The sequence below is a fragment of the Leptonychotes weddellii genome, chromosome 6 (assembly GCF_054177405.1).
Source record: "Leptonychotes weddellii isolate Sample4059 chromosome 6, ASM5417740v2, whole genome shotgun sequence".
NCBI classification, from domain to species: Eukaryota; Metazoa; Chordata; class Mammalia; order Carnivora; family Phocidae; genus Leptonychotes; species Leptonychotes weddellii.
The window spans coordinates 111,659,450-111,680,546 of record NC_138374.1 but is presented as its reverse complement, the minus strand read 5'-3'; the positions used below and the strand labels follow the sequence as shown (position 1 = coordinate 111,680,546).

At 44.7% G+C, this 21,097-nt stretch overlaps 1 protein-coding gene across 7 annotated transcripts in view; it reads right to left on the bottom strand.

Moving 5' to 3' along the window:
- The window catches only part of NR5A2 (nuclear receptor subfamily 5 group A member 2), a 116,274-nt gene that overhangs the window by 86,771 nt on the left and 8,406 nt on the right, over positions 1–21,097 (bottom strand). The window contains exons 1-5 of one of the 7 annotated variants that reach the window (XM_031024016.2): positions 18,081–18,328; positions 17,434–17,571; positions 13,297–13,415; positions 11,373–11,514; positions 7,966–8,612 (exon numbers count right to left, since the gene is read on the bottom strand). In XM_031024016.2, the coding sequence (XP_030879876.1) occupies positions 7,966–8,612; positions 11,373–11,514; positions 13,297–13,415; positions 17,434–17,515 (990 nt within the window). In that variant the 5' untranslated portion in view covers positions 17,516–17,571; positions 18,081–18,328. The other 6 variants (XM_006729555.3, XM_081824960.1, XM_081824959.1 and 3 more) reach the window with 6 other exon arrangements.

The window sequence follows — 21,097 nt, the reverse complement described above, 5'->3', positions numbered from 1 at the left end:
CAGACGTTTAAGCAGTTGAGCCACCCAGGTGCCCCTATGTTTTCTGTTTTAATGATAACATTACTGGGGCGCCTGGGTGGCTCAGTCGTTAAGCGTCTGCCTTCGGCTCAGGTCGTGATCCCAGGGTCCTGGGATCGAGCCCCGCATTGGGCTCCCTGCTCGGCGGGAAGCCTGCTTCTCCCTCTCCCACTCCCCCTGCTTGTGTTCCCTCTCTTGCTATGTCTCTCTGTGTCAAATAAATAAAAAAAATCTTTAAAAAAAAAAATGATAACATTACTACTATTAACTGTGTAACTTGGGGCAGGTCAGTAGATGTCTCTAGGTCTTGGTATCCTAATCTGCATATAGGGCATAATCATGCCTACTTCACAGGGATTAGGGAGTGTTAAATGAGAGAACACATGTAGAGCACTTAACAATTGTCTGACTCATAGTAAAGCTCAATAAATGGCAGCTATTATTATCCTCCATTGTCCAAACTCTGTAGTCAAGGAAAAATGGAAGTGTTTTCTGTGACCTTGAGTCTTCCTTAAACTCTCAACTGTTAATGTACCACAAGCTTTGGATGTAAATGACCTCCCCAGGTTTTTTCCATGTCTTTGCTTTTTTCCCCATCTTTCTCATCCCTGCTCCTTGGAAACCAAACTGATTCAAGTACCTTTGTTAATTTTGCTGGTACTAACAGATTAATTGAAGGGATTGGTTGGTTCAAAAAGGAGGTGGCAGGGCACATGGGTGGCTCCATAGGTTAAACATCTGACTCTTGATTTTGGCTCAGGTCATGATCTCTGGGTTGTGAGATCAATCCCCACATCGGGCTCCGTGCTAGGCATGGAACCTGCTTAAGATTCTCTTTCTCCCTTTCCCTCCTCCCCTCTCCCCCCAAAATAAAAAAATAAAATAAAAAGAAGGTGGCAAACCTTTACTAACTAATCAAGTAACTCAGTGTTTCTGTGGGCCACTATGAGCCCAAGCATGACAAGGGTTGGACGGACATATCCTCTGTAAAAAACATTGTGTGATAGCAATAGTCCACGTCTTTACTCAACTCTCTCACCCAAGGAAGACCTTATCCTGTGCTCACTTCACAGAGCTGTCCTAAGGATCAAACCAGAAAATGGCCTGAAAGCACCCAGTACTACAGCAAGCAGATAGTGAGCGCCCCAAAAACGGGACTCTCCCCTTCACCATCTGACCTTGAGCACAGCAAGGAAAGTGTTGATTTTCTTCCTATTCTCGTTGTTCATATTCAAACACCTGATGATGGCCAAGCCAGTTAAACATGGATTACTTGGGTGCGGTTGGCTATTCTCATGTGCTCCCCGTGATTCTAGGAGATATCGAATAGATTAATAGGAACAGGAAGCTTATCGGTGTAACAAGCAAAGCCAGTATGAAGCTTTGATCATCACTACTAACACTCCCACCAAACACCCTGGCTTCCCATGGAGGATATGTGTGCATGGAAACCACCAGAACGCTGACCACCACACGGAAACCAAGCTTCAGGAAGTCAAGAGTCTAAACGGAGTTTGCAGTTTATAAACGTATACTCACAGAATAAAGCAAAGTTAATACTTTTAAAAAGTAACTACACACTGGGGCGCCTGGCTGCTTCAGTCAACAGAGCATGTGACTCTTGATCTCAGGGTCGTAAGTTCGAGCCCCATGTTGAGTGTAGAGCTGACTTAAAAAAAAAAAAGGAATCACAAACTATAAGGACAAAAACAGGGATTGACAGGAGCTGGGTAGGGGGAGGCCTGGACTGTGAAGGAGCACAGGAGAATTTGGGGAGGTGATAGATTGTTTTATATTTGACTGTACACTGAAGAGTGAGTTTAGGGGATAGAAATTACACCTTAATAAAAAGAACTAGCACAGAGCAGTTTCAAGGTGCCTGGTGTACTTTCATGATATCCCTGTAAAGAACAGGGAAGGTAAAGAATGCAGGTCTCTGCGGTCAGGTGGGCATTTCCAGCTGCCCACTAAGAGCCAGTCATAACAGTAACAGGTGTTGACTGAGAAGAGTGGATTCATCCTGTGGATAGTGAACAAGAAGGTTAAACTAATGGATTCCTTAACTGATTATAGACATGACTGCAGTTGCACATGTATAAACAAGTAAGGCTAGAATAATAGAAATCTCAACACCATCAACCAGACCAGGTCTGCCTGGAAGAAATCACGGAAGCAGAATGTCTGACACCTGAAGAGACCTGAGAGGCCATCAAGTCAAACCTGCCAATTCTCTCCAAATTCACAAGGTCAGAAGAAAAGTTCCATGCCCACTTTTGGTGGAAGGAAGAAAAGCTAGTTTTCTCATTTCCTTGCAAACCTATGTAGGACAGATTTATTTTATTCCGATATCTTGTGATGAGTAACTGATATGGCAATGAATGTTTTAATTCACCTTCAGATAGAAAAAACTCTCTTCTTCTGGAGTGGAAATCACTTTCAAGTTTGTTTCCTGCATATCATCTCCTTCCAGAGTAACCACTTTGCATCCAGAGCACTGAAAACATGGGTATATGACATGGTTTACTGTAACTCTAGGAAGCCACGGGACCATGTGGCGGGGATGCTGGGATTGGACAGCAGGTGAATGGGGAGACACTATGCAGGCGCTTTCTCTACCCCCACCCCCCACCCCACACACAGAAAAGGGCTAAATAAGCTTCCTAAAGAACACAGCTTAAAACTGGGGCAGATCCAATTAAACTCAGACTATAAACCTGTATTGGTTAGGAGAGGTGAACAAAGGCATGGGGAAAAGGATCTAGAATATTCGAAATAAATGAATAAGACTCTGCTCAGAAAGCTTCTGTGATGGACCAGAGAAAAAGGAAGGTTTAATCCTACCCCAGCCTCCACACCAGTCAAAACCGTGCTTAGAAGCTGGCTTCGGCATGGCTGAATTCCTTTGGCACAAACTTCCTGAGTCTCTGAGACCTATTTTCCACAGAAATGCTAGTTATGTGTTTCAGTCAGGATTAATTTAGATTTTTTTTTTTTTATTCCTACATGTATCAGAATCATTCATCGAGGGGAAGTTCTTATATATCCATTCCCAGAATCCTCTTAAGACATCTGGTCTCATTAGAAGATCAAATAGATCCTCCAGATTCATTAGTTGTTCAACAAAGTGGGAATTAGTTTCTCACTGCTCTTGTGTCTGTGAGATATTTAAGACATAGATGAGAGAAAAATAACAAAGAAAACGTACAATATTCTTGACTCACAAAGACAGGTCTTTCACCAATGTGAGGAGGTCTTGAATTTGCTTTTAATTTCCAAAAACACAAGGAAAAAAAGTCCAAGAGTATTGGCCATTGTAAGATTTGAAGATTAGAAGGTGCGTGGGATTTACGATATTACCTCAGAAACACTTCTAATACATTTATAATTAGTGGCTCATCTATCACCTGATTGCAAACTTGTATTCTCTTTCCGTATCTTTTCACAAACATACATAAAAAGTAACCCATGCTGACTATGCGGGCATCAAGTAGAATTGTACTGAGCCATTTTAACTGCTGAGCACAACCCATGTTGTTGCTGAACCAGATTTCTCCCACAGAGTACACTATCTGTAGAGGGTAAGGTATTAAAGAATGCTCTGGACATGCTCTCGAGGCTCAGAAGTGCTAGCTGGTAGATCCACTCTACTGAATGATACCCCAGTGGCCTGAAAGAATTATTGTAGCTTTCTAAAGTGACTCATTCACTCCCAGGGGGTCGTCTGAGCTCAGAGAAAATCTGTCTCACTGATTATTAGTGATTTAGTAATTGGATGGTAGTGATGGACTTCTGATAACCTAGAGATTTGCTTTAGCTTCACTGGCAAAGACCTGTGTTTTCAGAGTCAAAGGTTACACTGCCTATTTGTGTGTGTTTCTTGGGGGTGGGGAGGGGGGCTGTACAAAGTACTGCTTTTCAGAACCTGAATCTGCCAGTCCCAATTCTGACATTTAGTAGCTGCATCATCTTGAGCCAAGTCACAATTCCACTCCTCCTTCAGTTTCTTCATAGGTAAAATCAAGAGGTGGGTCAAATGATCTCCACCATGTCTTCAAACTCGGGAAAAATCTGGTTTCTAGGCCTGGAATATCTTCCGATGCATATGTACGGTTTCGAAAGCTACTATTTCATAGTATTAATTTCATCGTTCTCATGCCAGTATTTTGGACTGGAATTAGAATTGGCCCTTACAGGTGTATAGAAAAACAGAACAGCTCACTTATGTGTCTGCATCCCTTCTTCCCTAATCATCTTCCAGCTCTGAAATTGCATGGTTTCTAGGTGTATACAATCTTTTTTTTTTCTTTTGCTGTTTATGTGCTATTACATGAACTGTGAGGTTGGGAGTTGTAATTTCCTCTTTCTCATTACAATATTTTGAATAGGAACCAGAATATCTTTTTTGAACCTTGTAGCCATGTAGAAAAACAAAACCACCCACCAAATTCCCTCTGACCCTTCTGTTACCTTAAATAGTAAACAAATGAAATCTGTATTCTCTCCTTTTATACATGGTAGAGAGTGTAACTTGTCCTGGAATAATGAGCAAGGGGTCATTTGCAAAACTGCCTTATTATCCTATTACTCTCCCGGAACAAATATGTGACTTTTCATCTTGGGGTCATAGAGGTATAAGCAATCTGCCTGTATATCACTTGATGGGTAATTTGTTGTGAAGTTACAAGAAAAAGACAAAGGTTTAAAGGGGAGCATTGATCTTCCCAAAGGACTATTTAAAAATCACAATTTTGCAGGAAGATAGGGTGAGGACTGGGCTGTAGGTTTCGGGGATGTGTTGGAAGCCATGCCAGAGGAAAGAGGCCTTTTCAGGACTTGCACTTAGCAATGCCAGGTAGGCAATGCCCAATGGATGGCCTACAAAACCTTCCCTAGAGCAATGTTTCTTGAACTGCAGGTCATGCCTCATTAGTGGGTCATGTAACCAATTCAGTGGGTGATGACTGGAAATTTTTAAAAACATGTAAATTAGACTAAAGCAGAATAGAGTAGAAAATATCAAGTGATTAGCATGGAGAAGGTCATGTAATGTCTAGTCAAACTCTGGTTCATTTTATATGTGTGTATGTACGTTTCTCTGTGTGTGTGTGTGTGTGTGTGTGTGTGGTAGAGAGGGAAAGATCTGTTTCGGTACACCAAGTTCCAATGTAAAATATATTCTTACTGCAGGTCATAGTTTAAAAACTTGAAAGGCATTGCCCTGGAAAAATACATGGCGATGCACATGTCTCAATGTTGGCGTCCAACAACTTGCTCTATTTTGTGACAAATTTATAAACGCAAGGAAAAGGAATTCTTTCAAATGTGAACAGTCACCTTCTAACTCTAAATTTAAACTGCCCCTAAATTATTCTAAATTCTACTTTTTCTTCTCTGAAAAATACTTATATTGAATCACTCTTTTCAATGCAAGCTCAAGGCAAAACAGGAAGTGGGTCAAGTTTGTCTTTCTTTCCTGGGGGCACTTCCTACCCCTTTTAAGCACCCCCACTAATGTCTGTACTTTCTTTCCCTTTCCTTTTTTCAAAGCATCTTCTCATGAAAGACTGATAAATGCATTAAATAACAATATAAATGACTGATAATGCTTTAATCTGCCCCATTCCCAAAGGATTTACATTTTAGCCAAATATGAAACCTCACACCCCATAAAAGAATCTTGTAGAATTTAGCTACAGGGGGGAGGAAAAGAGAGTTTTGGAAAGGAAGAGTGCTTTCCTAGCACTCTTAAAATCCTACCTGTGGCTGTCTATATTCTCTTCATAATGTTTCCTTTTTGACATGTAAATGATATGCATAATTTCTTCCCCTGTGTATTTGTGAAATACAACTTCAGCTGTCTTTTTTAAATAGATATTTATGAAACTGTCTTATCATAAATCTTTGAGAGGAAATATTTTTTGTCTAACTCAACTTTGCATTCATCTTACACCCAACTTACTGTCTGGCAAATTTAAGTCCTCAATTAGTAGTACTTATGACTGTTTATTATAGAATTGCACTACTCTATAACATATGTGGTGATATTGTTTCCCAATGTCAAACTAGGAAAAAGCACAACTGCTTATTTTTATGCTGAATATCAGATAGTATTATGTAAAATCTCCAGACACTTGTCATAAAACCACAATAATGATGATTTTAAAAGAACACTAATTTATTGAGTATGAAATGTATGCCAGGCTACCAGTCCTAGATATTTTGCCTACATGGTCTCATTTCTTCCTTGCAAAACCTCGTCAATGGTGAAAGTATTGTTATGCCCTCCATACCCCCTATACCATAAACACCACAGGTATAATTTTACAGATGGGAAAACTAAGCCTAGAAATTAACATCCTGCCTACGAAGACACAGTTATTCAGTTATTAAGTCATAGCAAACAAAGCTCTAACTCAAAGTGAGTCCATCTGCCCGCAAAGGTCAGTCGTGCTTTCCTCACTTTTACATTTCTTAATGTTGTATCTAAAATTATCGTTTTCTTTTTCATTTCAGATACCTTACTGGCCGTCTGAAGGACAAAGCTGTGAGTGTAAGAACACCAGAAAGTTTTCTTTGTTTTTGTTTTTCATGAAAAACGCTTTGATTATCACAGAGTGGTTACATACCCAGAAAATATCTGGCCTGACCGTGCTAACTCAACTCATTCTGCTTGTCCTCTGCATTTGGTATCTATCTCCACTTTCAGCCCTCTTTAAATGGAGAGATAAAGTACAAGAGAGTAAAGAGCTGGATACGTCAACACTCTTAACCGCCTGGTGGTAGTATTCTATCAACTTCTTTGGCTCTGTTCAGATAACTTTTTTGTTTCCCTGTACAAATCGCAGTGCTTAGTAAAGACTGCTACGAAAAGCGCTGTCTCCCATTTGCACACAACTTTCATATTCCCTGGTCTATCTACACAGACAGTTTTCAACAACCACCCTTTATATTAAAAGTCGGCTTTGTATTGTCCTTCTCTCAAAGATTTTAAATCTCCTCCAAAAGTCCTAGGTGTTCAGAAGCCACAGATCTTTAGCAGCTATGTCTACCCATGACAGTAAAAGGAAGAAATTGATTTTGCAACAGATATACTGAGAAATCAAATCCAGGATTCACCTTTGCTCTTAAAACAGAGAATGAAACCACTGACTACCAAATGTGCTTTGGTAGCTACTCTTGGATTCCAAACTTCGATATCACTTTCCTATATTAATTCAGTCTTAAGTTTCAGGAAATAAAATAATTACGTAGTTAAACAGAGATCTTTATACAAACATGTACTGTGTTTACAATGTACCAATCCATTAAAATCAACGACAGACATAGATTATGAGAACTAAAACCCGAGCCAAGTAGACTAGCACTCACCATTTGCCCAATCCCCATCCAATGACAGTAAACATCCTATTGGAATCTGCTCTGAAAACAAAGCTTTACCAACCTAATGTCAAGGTAAACAGGTAGTAAATACCTATTTGACACTAGTAGCCAGTGGTATCATTTTCATTCTCTAGGGTCTAAACACAACTAAACGCTGGCATTTTTTCTTTTAAATTGGCACCATTATAATATAGCTTTTTACTTGGTAATTTTTTAAAAAGTTCACAAGGTGCTGGTTCACAGTGCCTTAAATTTTCTAGCCATAAACCATCTGAGTTAAAGGGAGTAAGTAAAGACATTCTACTATTCAGAAAAAAAAATTTTTTTTCCCCTATACTTTACATGAAATGCCATCCCCCCCTAAACTAAGAGCTACATAGAATAAAAGCCCCATCAAGTTAAGCTGTGACAGTCCTGAAGTCAAGGTCCTAAGATTCTTCTACTCTGTAAATCATACAAAGAAGAAAAGTAAGGAAAACATATTTTCAACACCAAGTATATATTAATTAGGAACAGTTAGGTCTCTCTTGAAAGGGGGATTGTAAGTTGTAATAGCCCATGACGTACCTTAAGTTCTCTGAAGAAGATACTACTCCTGGCCCACTCAACAATAGAGAAGAGGGTTTGATCAGCCATTTTGCACATAAGCCCAAACGTGCTCAGCTTTTCGTGCTTGCTTCGGTTAGCTTGTTCTTGCTGCAAATAGGCCATGATTTTAGCCTGGACTTGAGGCTCATCTGGCTCACACTTCAGAAGTTCCAGTATCAGATGTGGGATGCTTGCCGGGGAGCTCGTCTGGTAACTATCCATGTAGGAATAGCCCATTATTGACTCTGGTGAGCTGGTGTAGGGATCTGGGTACTCAGACTTGATGGCCCGGCTAGGAAAGTGACTGTATGTTTGGTAACCTTGCAGGCTGCCATGAGGTGGCATTGTCATGCTAATGGGGGATGTTACAAAGGGACTTCTGTCATAGTCTGTAGGAGGCAAGGCAGCGTGGTTCAGAGGTAGGCCTTTGGAGGCAGAATGGATGTTCTGAATGGCAGAAGAGATGGTGAGCTCAGAGGGCATTGCTTGGATCACCTGAGACATGGCTTCTAGCTTAAGTCCATTGGCTCGGATGAGGGCTTTTTTCTGTTGCTTTAGGGCCCTGTCTCTCTTGTACATTGGCCCAAATTTATTCCTTCCCCCGCGCATTCGGTCAGCCCTTACCGCTGTGGGGAAATAAAAAAAAAGGAGTAAGGGTATAAATAAGATGCAAACTATTAGCATTCTCTACATCTCCAGCTATGGAGAAATGTTGAAAATTGACCAGAAGTGTTAGGTGTGTGGTTGTTTTCATTACAATGGCCCATAAAGATTCCCCCCCACCACCCCACAAGCCATTTTTGAATTCTTTCCTCTTTAAGTGTTTGTCATCAAAAAAGTATTTTGGATGCATAGGGACATATTAACCCTTTGGTAGACAGTGAGGATTTCATAATTTTTGCTACACACGGGATACTACAGATTGCTAAGAAAGAGTATCAGTTTCTATTATGCCAGTTATGTCAGAATTCTCTTTACGGAAACCCAAACTACTAAGAGGAAAAAATAAAAAACCCATTTCTGGATTGAGTTGTGAATATTTTCCCTGAGAATATCTTCATTCCTCAAAGCCGTTTTGACTAATTTGCTGCAAAAGGGTTGGGCACATGCTCTTCCTGGAAAATCATTTTCACCTGGACTTGATGAGCACACATCAGATAACCACCGGTTATTGTTTTTAATTTAAGAAGAACTGGACATAATTAAAGCAAATTCATTTCAGAAGCTGTCAAGACAGTCTACCATCACAGTGCTGTGTGGACTCTGGGACCATGTCAAATAAGTGAGTTAGCAGTAGTCTCCAAGCCCACAGTGGCCAATGGCAATTAGACAGAAACCAGCGACCTCTGACAGCTTCTGACATGTTGAAATTGCTGGAGGTTAAGTTTTTGAGCTTTTGATCTTAGGATTAGTACAGCATTAAACATTTATTGTGAATGCTAGGTATCTAGAATATTGTGCAAGTTTTTCATCTGGATGATAATTTATTGAATATTCCACTTTTTCATATCACTGTTAAGGAAGTATGGTTATGCCCTACGAGTGACTTAGTAATACTTTTTAAGGTAAAGAAATGCAACCTTTTCTTTTCATTAAAAAAAAAGAGAGAGAAATCAAATGACATCATATGAAGCCACAACATTTACTTGTGTGTGTGTTTTGTTTTGTTAAGTAGGCTCCATGCCCAACGTGGGGTTTGAACTCATGACCCCCGAGATCAAGTGTCACATGCTCTACCGACTGAGGCAGCCAGGCGTCCCACAACATTTACTCTTTGACATTTTATATTTTGAGTCTCATACGACAGTATGCATCTCCCACAATATTTTGCTGTTTGGAAAATAATAAAGTGAGTGGTAATAAAGAAATTAGTGAGCATTTCTTTCTTGATCTTTCTCCATCTCTTCTTAATAGCAATACAGAGGGGCACCTGGGTGGCTCAGTCGGTTAAGCCTCTGCCTTCAGATTCCTGAGGTCCTGGAATTGAGCTCCAGGGCGCCTCTCTGCTCAGCAGGGAGTCTGCTTCTCCCTCTCCCCCTCCCCCCATTCATGCTTGCTCTCTCTCTGAAATAAATAAAATCTTAAAAAATAAATAAAATAAAAGCAATACAGAGTTAACAGTTCCAATGATAACCAAAGTGGCTACTTCTTTTTTTTTTTAAAAGATTTTATTTATTTATTTGAGAGAGAGAGAGAGAGAAACAGCATGAGAGGGGAGAGGGTCAGAGGGAGAAGCAGGCTCCCCGCCGAGCCGGGAGCCCGATGTGGGACTCGATCCCAGGACTCCGGGACCATGACCTGAGCCGAAGGCAGTCGCTTAACCAACTGAGCCACCCAGGCGCCCCCAAAGTGGCTACTTCTATTGGGAAAGAATCTATTAGCAATTTAGCAGATTTATTTGAAATCTTTTGAGTATTTCTATCAAGTCTGAGTGCCACATCACAGGAAAGCTCCACACACAACTAGCCTGTGCCTCATTGATCAACTAAAATGCACTCTTGTATCTGGCACATAACGGTGACATGTATCTCTTATTATTACTTTATTTGCACTGTAGTTAATCTGTGGAAAGTCAGTAGGCTGGAGGCTAAGAAACAGCAACACACCAAAATAGTCCATGAACTACAGACTACTTACTTACAGCGACCACATATTAACTTTCCTCCCTGCCAACCTGTACATTGTAAATACAGTTTACTCTCACAACGTAAAGTCTAACATGGCTTTTGGGGAACCACTACCTTATTCCTGTCAAACCAATGCTACCGATTTAATAGTTCATTATTTTTCATGTGTCCTACTTTTCAACTTCATTTCGCAGCCTTCATCATTATCTTAAAAAAAAGAAACGTGCTTTCCCACACTATCAAAATTGATAATCTACACGAGAAACCCCATTGCACAATTAAAGGCTTTAACTCTTGCTCAGGAGCCATGAAATTAATAGTAACAATTGTGACAAGTAAACAATTTAAAAGATTAAAATCAGACTTTTACTAGAGCATCCGATCTGAAAACTTAAAAGTATTTTTTTTTAATTTTTGCAAATGTTTAAAACCTCTTCTCAGTTGAATCACGTTAGTCTTGTTTTCATCTAACCTGGCCTTTTTAGCGTCAAATCCATCTGCTCGCCAAACTAAAAAAAAAAAAAAAAAAAAGTGGGGGGAGGGAAACTCTGATATTTAAATTTTTTCCTAGTAGATGTCCCCAGTGTTTAAATGATACTCAGACATCTCTGCTGACAAAACATATAAAAGATCTTACGTTATTGTCCACGGTGTTAAAAGACTAGGAAAATAATGTTATCATATTCTAAGTACAATGTTATTTTAAATCTTATGTCCTTGGAGAGTTTTAACAGGCAGTAGTCTTTGGAAGAAACTTACCTTCTAGCTTCATTCCAACACTTAGACATTTTTGAAATCGACAGTAAGGACAACGCTTTCTCTGTGTTTTATCAATTTGGCAGTTCTGGTTTTCTATACATGTGTACCTTTTATTATTTTGGACTGTTCGCTTAAAAAATCCCTACAAGACAGAGAAAATAGTGAGGCATATTAAAAATCTAACACCCATCTTTTCCATTGTTTCATTTTAAGGAAATCACCAATAAATCTTTTCATTGAACCAATGAGCCCTTCCGTGGTTCTGTGGTTTGTTTCACATTTTAACAAGATCGACCCTCCAAAACAGCACCGGGCCAAAGTGGAGATTTTTCTAGCATTTGAGTTCTATTCCTAAAATTATATCAAATCTCGGGGAGATTTGGATACACACCATTTCATCTCAACAGTCAGAGAAAAATACATTCTATATTGACTAGTATTAAAAAAAACACACACACATCTGTTTTCTTATTAATCTATTCCAGGTAAGGTACTCATGGAGATCTGCACTGTTTGTAAGCAGTCTGATAGAATTTTAGTGGCAAACTATTGTAAAATAACAGTGGAAAATTGAATAGCAAAACACCCCAGATATTTTTTTTCTTTTTTTTACAAACGTCAGCACTTGATAGTTAAGAGCAAAAGGATTTATTTATTTATTTATTTATTTTTTTTAAAGATTTTTTTTTTTTAATTTATTTGACAGAGAGAGAGAGAGCGAGAGCAGGAACACAAGCAGGGGGAGTGGGAGAGGGAGAAGCAGGCTTCCCGCAGAGCAGGGAGCCCGATGTGGGGCTCGATCCCAGGACTCCGGGATCATGACCCGAGCCGAAGGCAGACGCTTAACGACTGAGCCACCCAGGCGCCCCAAGAGCAAAAGGATTTAAAGAGTAAAATGGGTAAGTGTTCATAATTCCATTGGAATACATTCAAGTTGGGGAACTCTGTTAAAAAAAAACAAAGAAAGGTGAAACTAATGGAAAAGAAAATCATATGTAGCAGAGAGCTGAATTTTAGCACAGTGTTTTTCTTATATTGCACCCAAAAGAATTCATCAAAAACAAATTTTGTAGCTTCATAATACAATAATAGCTTTACCAGGATGGTATATTCTTTATGTTTATCCTACTAGCCATAAAGTGAAACAATCTTACTTTGTTATAGAGAATGAAAGGATTTTCCTGCCAGTGGTTTAAGTATTTGTAACTGAGCTTTCTCCTTTAAAAAATGTTGAAAAATAGCAAGTATCAAGTTGACTGGGAATATATTAAAAAGGTCTGAGATAAATTCTTGATGTATGGTTGAGATTATTAGGAACAATAAAGTACATTTTACATATTAAAACTTCTTGCATTTAAATAGGTCATATAATTTATTTATGAAAGCTACACTTAACTATAAACTGAGATGTGGTTTCTTATTCTTTATGATATAAATTTCAAAAAAATCTTAAGAATTGTTTTTGGAATAAATAAGGATAAAATCACACAGTTGAGAATTTAGACTTTTACCTGTGGATAAAAAATGTTTAGACTTGCAGCACAGAATAGTCTGAAGTTAAAATATATTTGGGAAATACTTTGTCATGTTTCCTCTCAAGAACAACGATGCTTTAAATATATATAAGTCAAGCAAAATCAATATTTAGGACTGTTAGAAATAGAAGTCTTTCTACAGTTACATCACTTTACTACAATAAAATATTTTAAAGCCATGAGACTGGCAAAGTTTTCTAAACAGCATAATTTTTTTTTTTTTGCCTTTGGAATTAAACACATATTTCAAAGAATCATCTCCCTAAGACTTTTCTCTCATTTTTAATTGAGTCCAAAAAAGACAGCCTAAATTTAGCTTTAGAAAGCAATCTAATGGTTTATTTTGGTTTTGAACCTTGTATTTGTCAGGTAGCAATGTGTAAGCAAACCTTGCAGCTTTCACAGGTGAGGAGCCCATAATGGTATCCAGACACTTTATCTCCACACACCGGGCAGAGCTCTTCAAGATCTTCATCATAGGAGTAATTCACCATTTTAAACTGAGACACTGAAACAAAAGAAATGTATATACGTAGCTAATTAATTCACACGGTAAGTTGTAATCCTGCAGTGAGAAGCATTTTGGTAATTGGTGGGCAAATATCACAGGTAAAATATAAAATAAAAATATTTTTTTATCCAGGTGTAGTGAAAAACTATTTTTATACAATGAAAGTAAAAGATCTTTTGGACTCAGCGAGCACGCACTTCCTATTTTTTAACTGAAAAAGAATTCCCACTTGTTTTGTTAAGAATTTTAAACTTACCACTGTTGAACACATAGCTCATAACTGCAAGGCAGCAAATCAGAATAGAAACACGAATTGCAGAAAATAACAATTTAGAACTTTAAACCTCCTAAAGATCCAAAAATGTCACCTTTGCCTAGGAGAGAGAAACAAGCACACACAGTCTCCCACTCTTGAACTAAGTTTGCTGCAAGTACACCTCGCTCAACAGGAGAGCAACTCCGACTTGCAAACACTTGACGGAGAGCCTGAAGCCCCAGAAACCTGCTTCTCAGCAGCAAGCCCCACTTGAACCACAGCCTGCTGCTCCCTACGTTCAAATCTGTTAGATTAATTGAAACATTCAGCTCCATATCGACAGGACTCCTGTTCTGGATACTTTCACCTCTTCACACTTGAAAATCTCCTGTAAAAATAGAGAAGGAAAAGAGAGAGGACGCCGGGCAGAAAGAGAGAAAAAGGAAAAGATACACACGAGGGTTTGGTTTCGTCGCAAAGTCCTGTGATAAACTTCACATGTTTCCGATAATCAGTGCAAAATATAAACACCTCCGGATCGCCCTGTTAAAGTTAAACAGAAATCAGGCCGCGGCTCCGCGAGGTTCACTGCGGGGATCGAGTAACCGCCTTCCGCCGGACGCAGCTCTGCGAAGGCCCCTTTGCAGCCAAAAGATGGATAAACTATGCACAGGAAGGACAGTGGCCGGGAGATAATACCTGACCTAATCCCTTCCCGAGACTCACCCAGGGTCAGGTGTCGGAGGGCGGACGCAACGGGTACCTGCGGTAAGGGGCAGGTCCGCGCAGCCCGGCACCCTAACCCTTCCGGGCACCTTCCTGTGAAACCCCGGGGTACACTCGCCTCTCGCCCCTTGCTCGGCTACATACAGGCGCACTAAAGCAGTCGAGTTTAAGTTAATCAGTGGCACTTGCAGGGGGCGGGGCGGGGGGGGCGGGGAACCGATGGCCGGACAGAAGTTTCCTCTGATTTGTTTACCAAAAAGGAAAGAGAGAAATAGCCCCCACTGCATCCCCGAAGTTCCCGGCCACTCCATCACCATAATGTGGCCTCTTCGACAATGACTCGTTCTTTTCCTTATTCTTTTTAAAATAAAGTTCTTTTTTTCTTTATGGATTCTGCAGGCCTCCGGAAAGGGCCGTGGGGAGGTGCGGTCACTTGCACCACTTCGAGGCTGAGGGCCGAGCACAGACCCGCTGAGTTTGAGCCATCTCTTCCCGAACCACAGAGCCCTGGTCTGGGGCTTAAACCCGAGTGAGTTAGCCAGAGTTTGGAGATAGGGGGTGGGGTCCCCGTGAAAGATGTTCCGGTAGAGGCAGGCGCTTGGGCTCCGTAAAACAAGTAAAGAGATACTGAGCGCAGTCCTCCCAGCGGTGCCAGCCCTAAGAGGTCCGCGCTCGGGTTTTGGGAAGCTGGGGGCTTGGGGGAACTGAGGGTTCGAGAAGTTCGTTTATAGCTCCATCTCTCCCCAAACTTAAACTATTGCTTTGTGGCGTGTTTTAGGGACGGGAAAAAACTGTACTTTATTGTTTTTATTCTCCCAAAAAAGTAAAGTCTAAACTTCGCACCTAAGGGGCACAGCGAGGCAAACGTTTGCAGGAGGATTCGGTGCCCACCTCGGGGATCCAACCCCAAAAGGACCGGAGTTGAGGGTGGGGACCCTCTTGGACAAAGAGTCCGTGTGGGGAGACAGTTGCCGCCGTGCAAGACTGAGGCATCTTTCAGTTTCCCAGGTGCTGTACCCAAGTAGGCATTTGGAGAACGGAATCCGTTAGGGCAAAGAAGTCCCTGTCTTAAGAAAGTGAAGAGGACGGTGGGGCCTTGTAAAGCTAGGACCGCAGAGAGGCACGCAGAGAAATTCCCCCTAAGTTGGACGCGCTATGCTGTCCCGCAACCCAATGGCGGGTCCCCTTTCTGATCGGATTAGGGCGACTAGGGCGCATCCCCGGCGGAGACCAGAGCAAGCATGGTAATGGGGTCCCATCCCCAGGGACTGCCCTCGAGGTGTAGGCCGCGTGGCCTAGGGAAAAGTCGTGCCGTGGCCCTTCCCACGCTGTTTTCGAACCCGGCGTGAGCGAGCGGCCGGCGACTTCTCCTGAGCCCTGGGCACAACGGAGGGCTAACTTCTGCTTTGGGGCAGTAGGTCGTGTCAAGAACTCCCCTCCCGAACTTTACAGGGAAAATATTACAGTGGCATTTCCCTCCCATTTCCCCCCACCCCCTGAACCGTTATTCTTGCCTCCCCTGCTTCTTGATCCAGCGTTTCTCTGAGCGTCTTTTCCCGAGTCTCAGAAACGCGCGCGCCGGAACGAGCAGCAGGAACTTTCCTTTTGCACCCAAGATCGCGCTGGCCTCACGGGCGCCCAAAGGGTTGTCCCTCTCCGCAGCTCAGGCGGAGGGTTCCCAGATCCGGCTCCCGGCGCCCGGGTCCCCCACGTCCCCACTTCGCGGGAATCCCAGGTGAGGGCGAGAATGCCTGTTTGGGCCAACCGGGTTCCTCCAGCAGCCAACCCTCAAGTTAGTCTCAGGGGCCGCAGCCCCCAGGGGACTTCCACAGCCCTTCCTGGAGGGTTGGAGAGACCCCAGGATCACGGTGGGGTAAGCGACCCAGAAGCGTAACGCACGTCTTGCCGCCACCCCCTGTTCCCCCAGCCCAGCCGGGCGACGTCAGGGTCCCCGGGGCAGAGCGCTGCAGGCGCGCCGCCTATCCCGTACCGCGGCGTGTACCAACCCCAAACTCTGGTCGGACTCTGCTCTCAACACCTTCCCGGCCCTTTCAAGTTCGCTCAAGGGGATGGCAGGAAGCGTTCCGGGATCACAGGCCCGCCTGCCCGCACATCCTGCGCGCTGGAAGGGGCGAGGATGGAAGAGCGCCGGGGACTTTTCCTAGCATTGTTCCCTCCCCAGCCCAGAGCAACTGCGATAAACTTCTGAAGGGCTCATACAGCCAGATCTAGAGTTGCTGTTTTGGAATGCGGCGAAAATATTGCCAGCAGAGTTTGTTTTTTTTTGTTGTCAGCAATCAAGAGCTGGGAAAACAAATAGGACTTCCATACTCCCAGTTCTCGAACTGAAGCAGAGGCATTAAGCTAAACCGCTGCCCCCCTCCCTCAACTAACTCGGCAAAACCCGCGCAGAAGATGGGGTTGGGGTAACTTTGGATCTCTTCAGTTCTGCCTGCAGTTCTGAAGTTGTCCAAATTATGCCGGCGCCCAGTTGTCCGCATGGGCGTTTGGGGGTGCCCACATGCATTCTAACGCCGCTAGGACAAGCTTTTCCGGGGTCATCTTCTCTTTCTGTAGTTGACTTTGCTAGGCGGGGTTTTTTCCCTCCACACAAGAGCACTGATTAAAGTTCTCACCGATTCAGTGACTGAGAACCTGCTCCGGTTTCCAGTGAGGCATTCCATTTCTTAGAATGATCTTATTATTCTGAAGTATCTGTAGCCTGAAGGCGCCCCCCCACCCCCGCCGCCTCGGGTTGCCATTGATCTCGAAGCCTCTCTTTTCTTAATTAGAAGCGGCCAATTAGGCATTGCTTGGAAAACCTCCGCCCCGCATTGTTCAAGAGCCATAAACTTTTATGCCTGTCCCTGGGGTGGGGGGCCTGCCGCCCGCGAGCTGCCCCACAGCCCGGCGGCCGCGAGAGCCCAGCCGGGTAGCTCCAGCGCCCGCGAGGGGTGGGCGGCTGAAGCCCGCAGAGCGAGCCCGGGGGTGGCGTGGCCGCGGGAGCCCGAGCGCCGCGCAGCGCCTCCTTACCTTGCATGTTTTCCGGCATCTGCCCCTGTTCCCCATGCGATCGAGCCAGTCCCAGGGCTTCCGTCTCCACTTTGGGCAGCATGACAAGGCGGCCGCGGGCGGGGATAGGGGGTCCGTGTCCGTCCGGAAGCCCAGCACCTGGACACGGGCAGCACAGATTCAACTCCGGCGGAAAAAAACGAAGGGCGACTGGGGTGCCGGCTCACCCACCCGCTCGCGGGAGCGTGCCTCCGCCTCCTCCCGGGGTCGCGGGTCAGGACCCCTGAGCCCCGTCCAGTCTCGCAACTCCGGAGCCGCCCCCAAGCCGCTGGGAGGAGATGGCGGGCTACGAGATGCGGTGAAGACTGCGTCCCGGCGCCTTGGTTTGGCTCGGCGAGGGCGGAGGCGGCGGCGGTGGCGAGGGCGCAGCTGCCCGGGGCGCGGATCCGAGTGCGGCCGAGCTCCGGGCGGGCAGCGGAGACGGCGGCGGAGCCGCTGGTGCTGCCGCCGCGGCGGTGCCGCTGCCGCTGCTCCCGGACGGCTCGGGCGACTTCTACCCCTCCCTCCACCCGCCCTCTGGCTCAGGATCGCCAGGGGTCTCTCTCTCTCTCTCTCGCCTCACTTCTCCTCTCCGCCCCTTCCCCCGTCTCTGCTTCCCTCTCGCTCACTATCACAAGTGTGAAGTTGTGAAGTTCCAGCCTCCCTCTCCTGCCTCGTTTACTCCTCCTGCGTGTCCGAGAGCAGTCCTTCCAGCCCCGAGGGTGACGGTGCTGGCAAGGAAAGGGGGAAGATGAGGAGGAGTGGGGAGGTAAGTAAGACGGGGCTAAGGGGAAGGCTGGGATGAGGGGTGATGACAGTGAATGGGGACGCGGGTTCCGGACTAGGTCGGACACCAGCCGCCAGCCAATGAGGATGAGGCGCATGCTCCAGTCCCCTCGCCTGCCCCAACCTCACCACCCCGCCTTAACCCCCTCCCACCCCACCCTGACCTGGGGCGGGGGATGTGAATGCTGCCGGGTCTTCCAGCTAGTGAGAGGCGACCTCTGTCTGAGCGCAGCGGCGGAGGACGGGAGGCTAGGGCGGCGATCTATTTCTGCGAGCTGGGGGGAAGCCAGAAGGGACGCGGGAGTGTGTGGGTGTGCGTGCGTGTCTCCGCGCGCGTGTCGGGTCAGGGGCTGGAGGGGGGAGTTAAACACCCATTTGAACAACCTAAAGGAGAAAAGAGATGTTGAATTCAGTGGACCGCTCTTCTCCAAAGAGCTGGCCTGCTCTCCAGGGTCTCCCGGCTTCATTAACCCCTCAGCATTCAGTCCGAAAAGGCCCCACCGTGGGCCCCGGGAGTCCTGGAGTGGCCGAGCGTCCCGGCCCACCGAGGAGACAGCCATATGGCCGCACGTTCACTCACTTGCCGGAAATCTGAGAAACAGCTATCCCGGTTTCCCCACTCTACCAGTTCCTTCACTGGTAGACTGGTAAACACCCCACCCCCTCCAGCCCAAGATTATATTGGCGGCAGACTTCCTAAATTTTAGTGAACTGCGTGTCCAAGTAGAATGCAAAGACCGAACTAGGCTTTCCTTTTTCATTCTGGTGTCTCTGGTGGGACCATCCACATGAGGCCCAGAGGCCCAGCACTTTTAATAAAGTTTTAAAGAACCATCTGTTACGTAAGCTCTTCAGCCACCAGCCCAGCCACATCTTCAAAAAGTTTTCAGATCTCATCCCAACAAGATGAAAAACATTTTTTTCCAGCCTCATGACTGCATATGAAATGCCTCATATTCAGTGTCTGCTGCAAGACCGGGTAATTATCAGAGTCCACCCACAAGGGGGTGAATTTGAATCTCAAAAGATCTGAATTTATTCTATTTGAATGGCATGGAGATCACACATTCAAACTGTCCAGTCCAGTATTTGATGAATTGGAAAACACTCCAATCATCGCCATGATTAATCTACACTTTTGCATGAAACGGGTTGTTTATCACCTACCGGTGTCTGGCAATTCAGAGGCTGTTGGCTCTCTAAATTGTTCTTTTTGTAATTTTGTTCTTTAATATATATTCAGAATCTAAGTTATTTAAATCTCAGTTTTGTAGCATCATCAAATTTCATAATAATATTTAAACTTGGGGGGAGGGAGACTGTCCATTAGTTTGGAAAGTGCAGTGGGCTGTGGTTGCCAAAATTAGGGACCCTTAAGATGCTCAGATTTCTGTGATAGTATCAAGTAACACTGTCAATCCATTTTCAATATTACTAGTTGTTTTAAATACCATTGTGAATTAAGTGCATATATATATATATATATATATACATACACACACATATATTACATAGTTCAGAAAAGGAAAGGAATTACAACTCAGGGCTCAAATCAGTTCTTGCAGTGCTGCGTGGATTCGGATGAACTTTGAAAACCAGTTTATTACAAAGTCTTAATTTAGGAGTGTCCTACTACAATCAAAGAGCTTATGGGGGCACTCATGTAGCACCTTCAGAAACACCAGGCTGGCAGCTATGGAGAACTCCAGACTCTGGGTCCTCAGAGGGAGCTTCCAGCTCAGAGCCAGAGGGAAGGTCTTCTGGTTGGTAGAGCTGAAGGAAGAGGTCAGGAGAGTTGAAGTCTGACAGACCATATATTTGTGGTCTGCATGGTGAAATCCTTGCCTGGACTTGAAGCAGAGCCTGACCTAGCCCAGGCAAACTTTGTGATCACATTCATAACCCAGCTTCAGCTCCAGAAGGGGCTTGTTTAGACCATAGCGTCTCTTGAGTCCAAGCCAGTCTGCCTTCACCTCACACACCCAAAACCAGTAGTCATAGTGACAGAGGGCCAGCTGACATTCATTTATCTCCTCCCCAAACCAGAGGAGGTGGTGAGGGGGAAAATAGGGGCTGGAGACACCGTTTCAAAAAGCCACCCTTAAAAAAAAGAAAAATGTCCAAGATTGCCTTGCTTTGAGGCTCTTGTCCAGGCTGACCACAGCAAACGGAAGGGACACCGCAAACACAGGAGGTCTCAAGCAGAGAGAAAACCTCGGTGCTCCAGGCCTCCCACTCCAGGGAGAGAAGAGGCTGGCTCAACCCTATCCCAGATACCCTCGGCGTGGTGGAAACACCCCCCCCGCCCCCCGCCTGCGGTGCCCAAGGTGGGAAATCTTCCACTGCAATTGTTTCTAGTCAGAGAACAGAGGGCCCTTTTTCACAGTTTTTCTCCTCAAGGAGTTTAGGGGAGCGACGGAGTCCCCAGGCCTGGGGCAGACACAGAGGGAGGGGCGGCGGCACCAAGGCTTCCGACACTACACTCATTCCGTCCTCCAAGTGCATCCATTCCCCACCTTCTGAGTTGCCGCTGTCCGAATGTTCTGGTTCCTTGAGCCTTCAATTCGGCTGGGCCAGGGCCCGCATTGAAGCCACGGACCGCTTGCCCTGTGACCGGGGATCGTCTTGGGCGTCTCCCAGAACACCCCTTCTGAAGGAGAGCTGGGGGAGGAGGGGCCTGAGCCGCCCACTGTGCCTCGAGTCGGTTACCTGAGGATGGTTCTAGGTTTCAGAGGCAGCCGTGAGGAAGGAGAGCTAAGTGGACGCGGCAAGGGGGAGGCATTTGAGATGGGAGTAGGGGAACAGGGCCTGTGTGGTCTAAACATTGATGCCGGTAGTTGGACTGGCCGACAGACACACC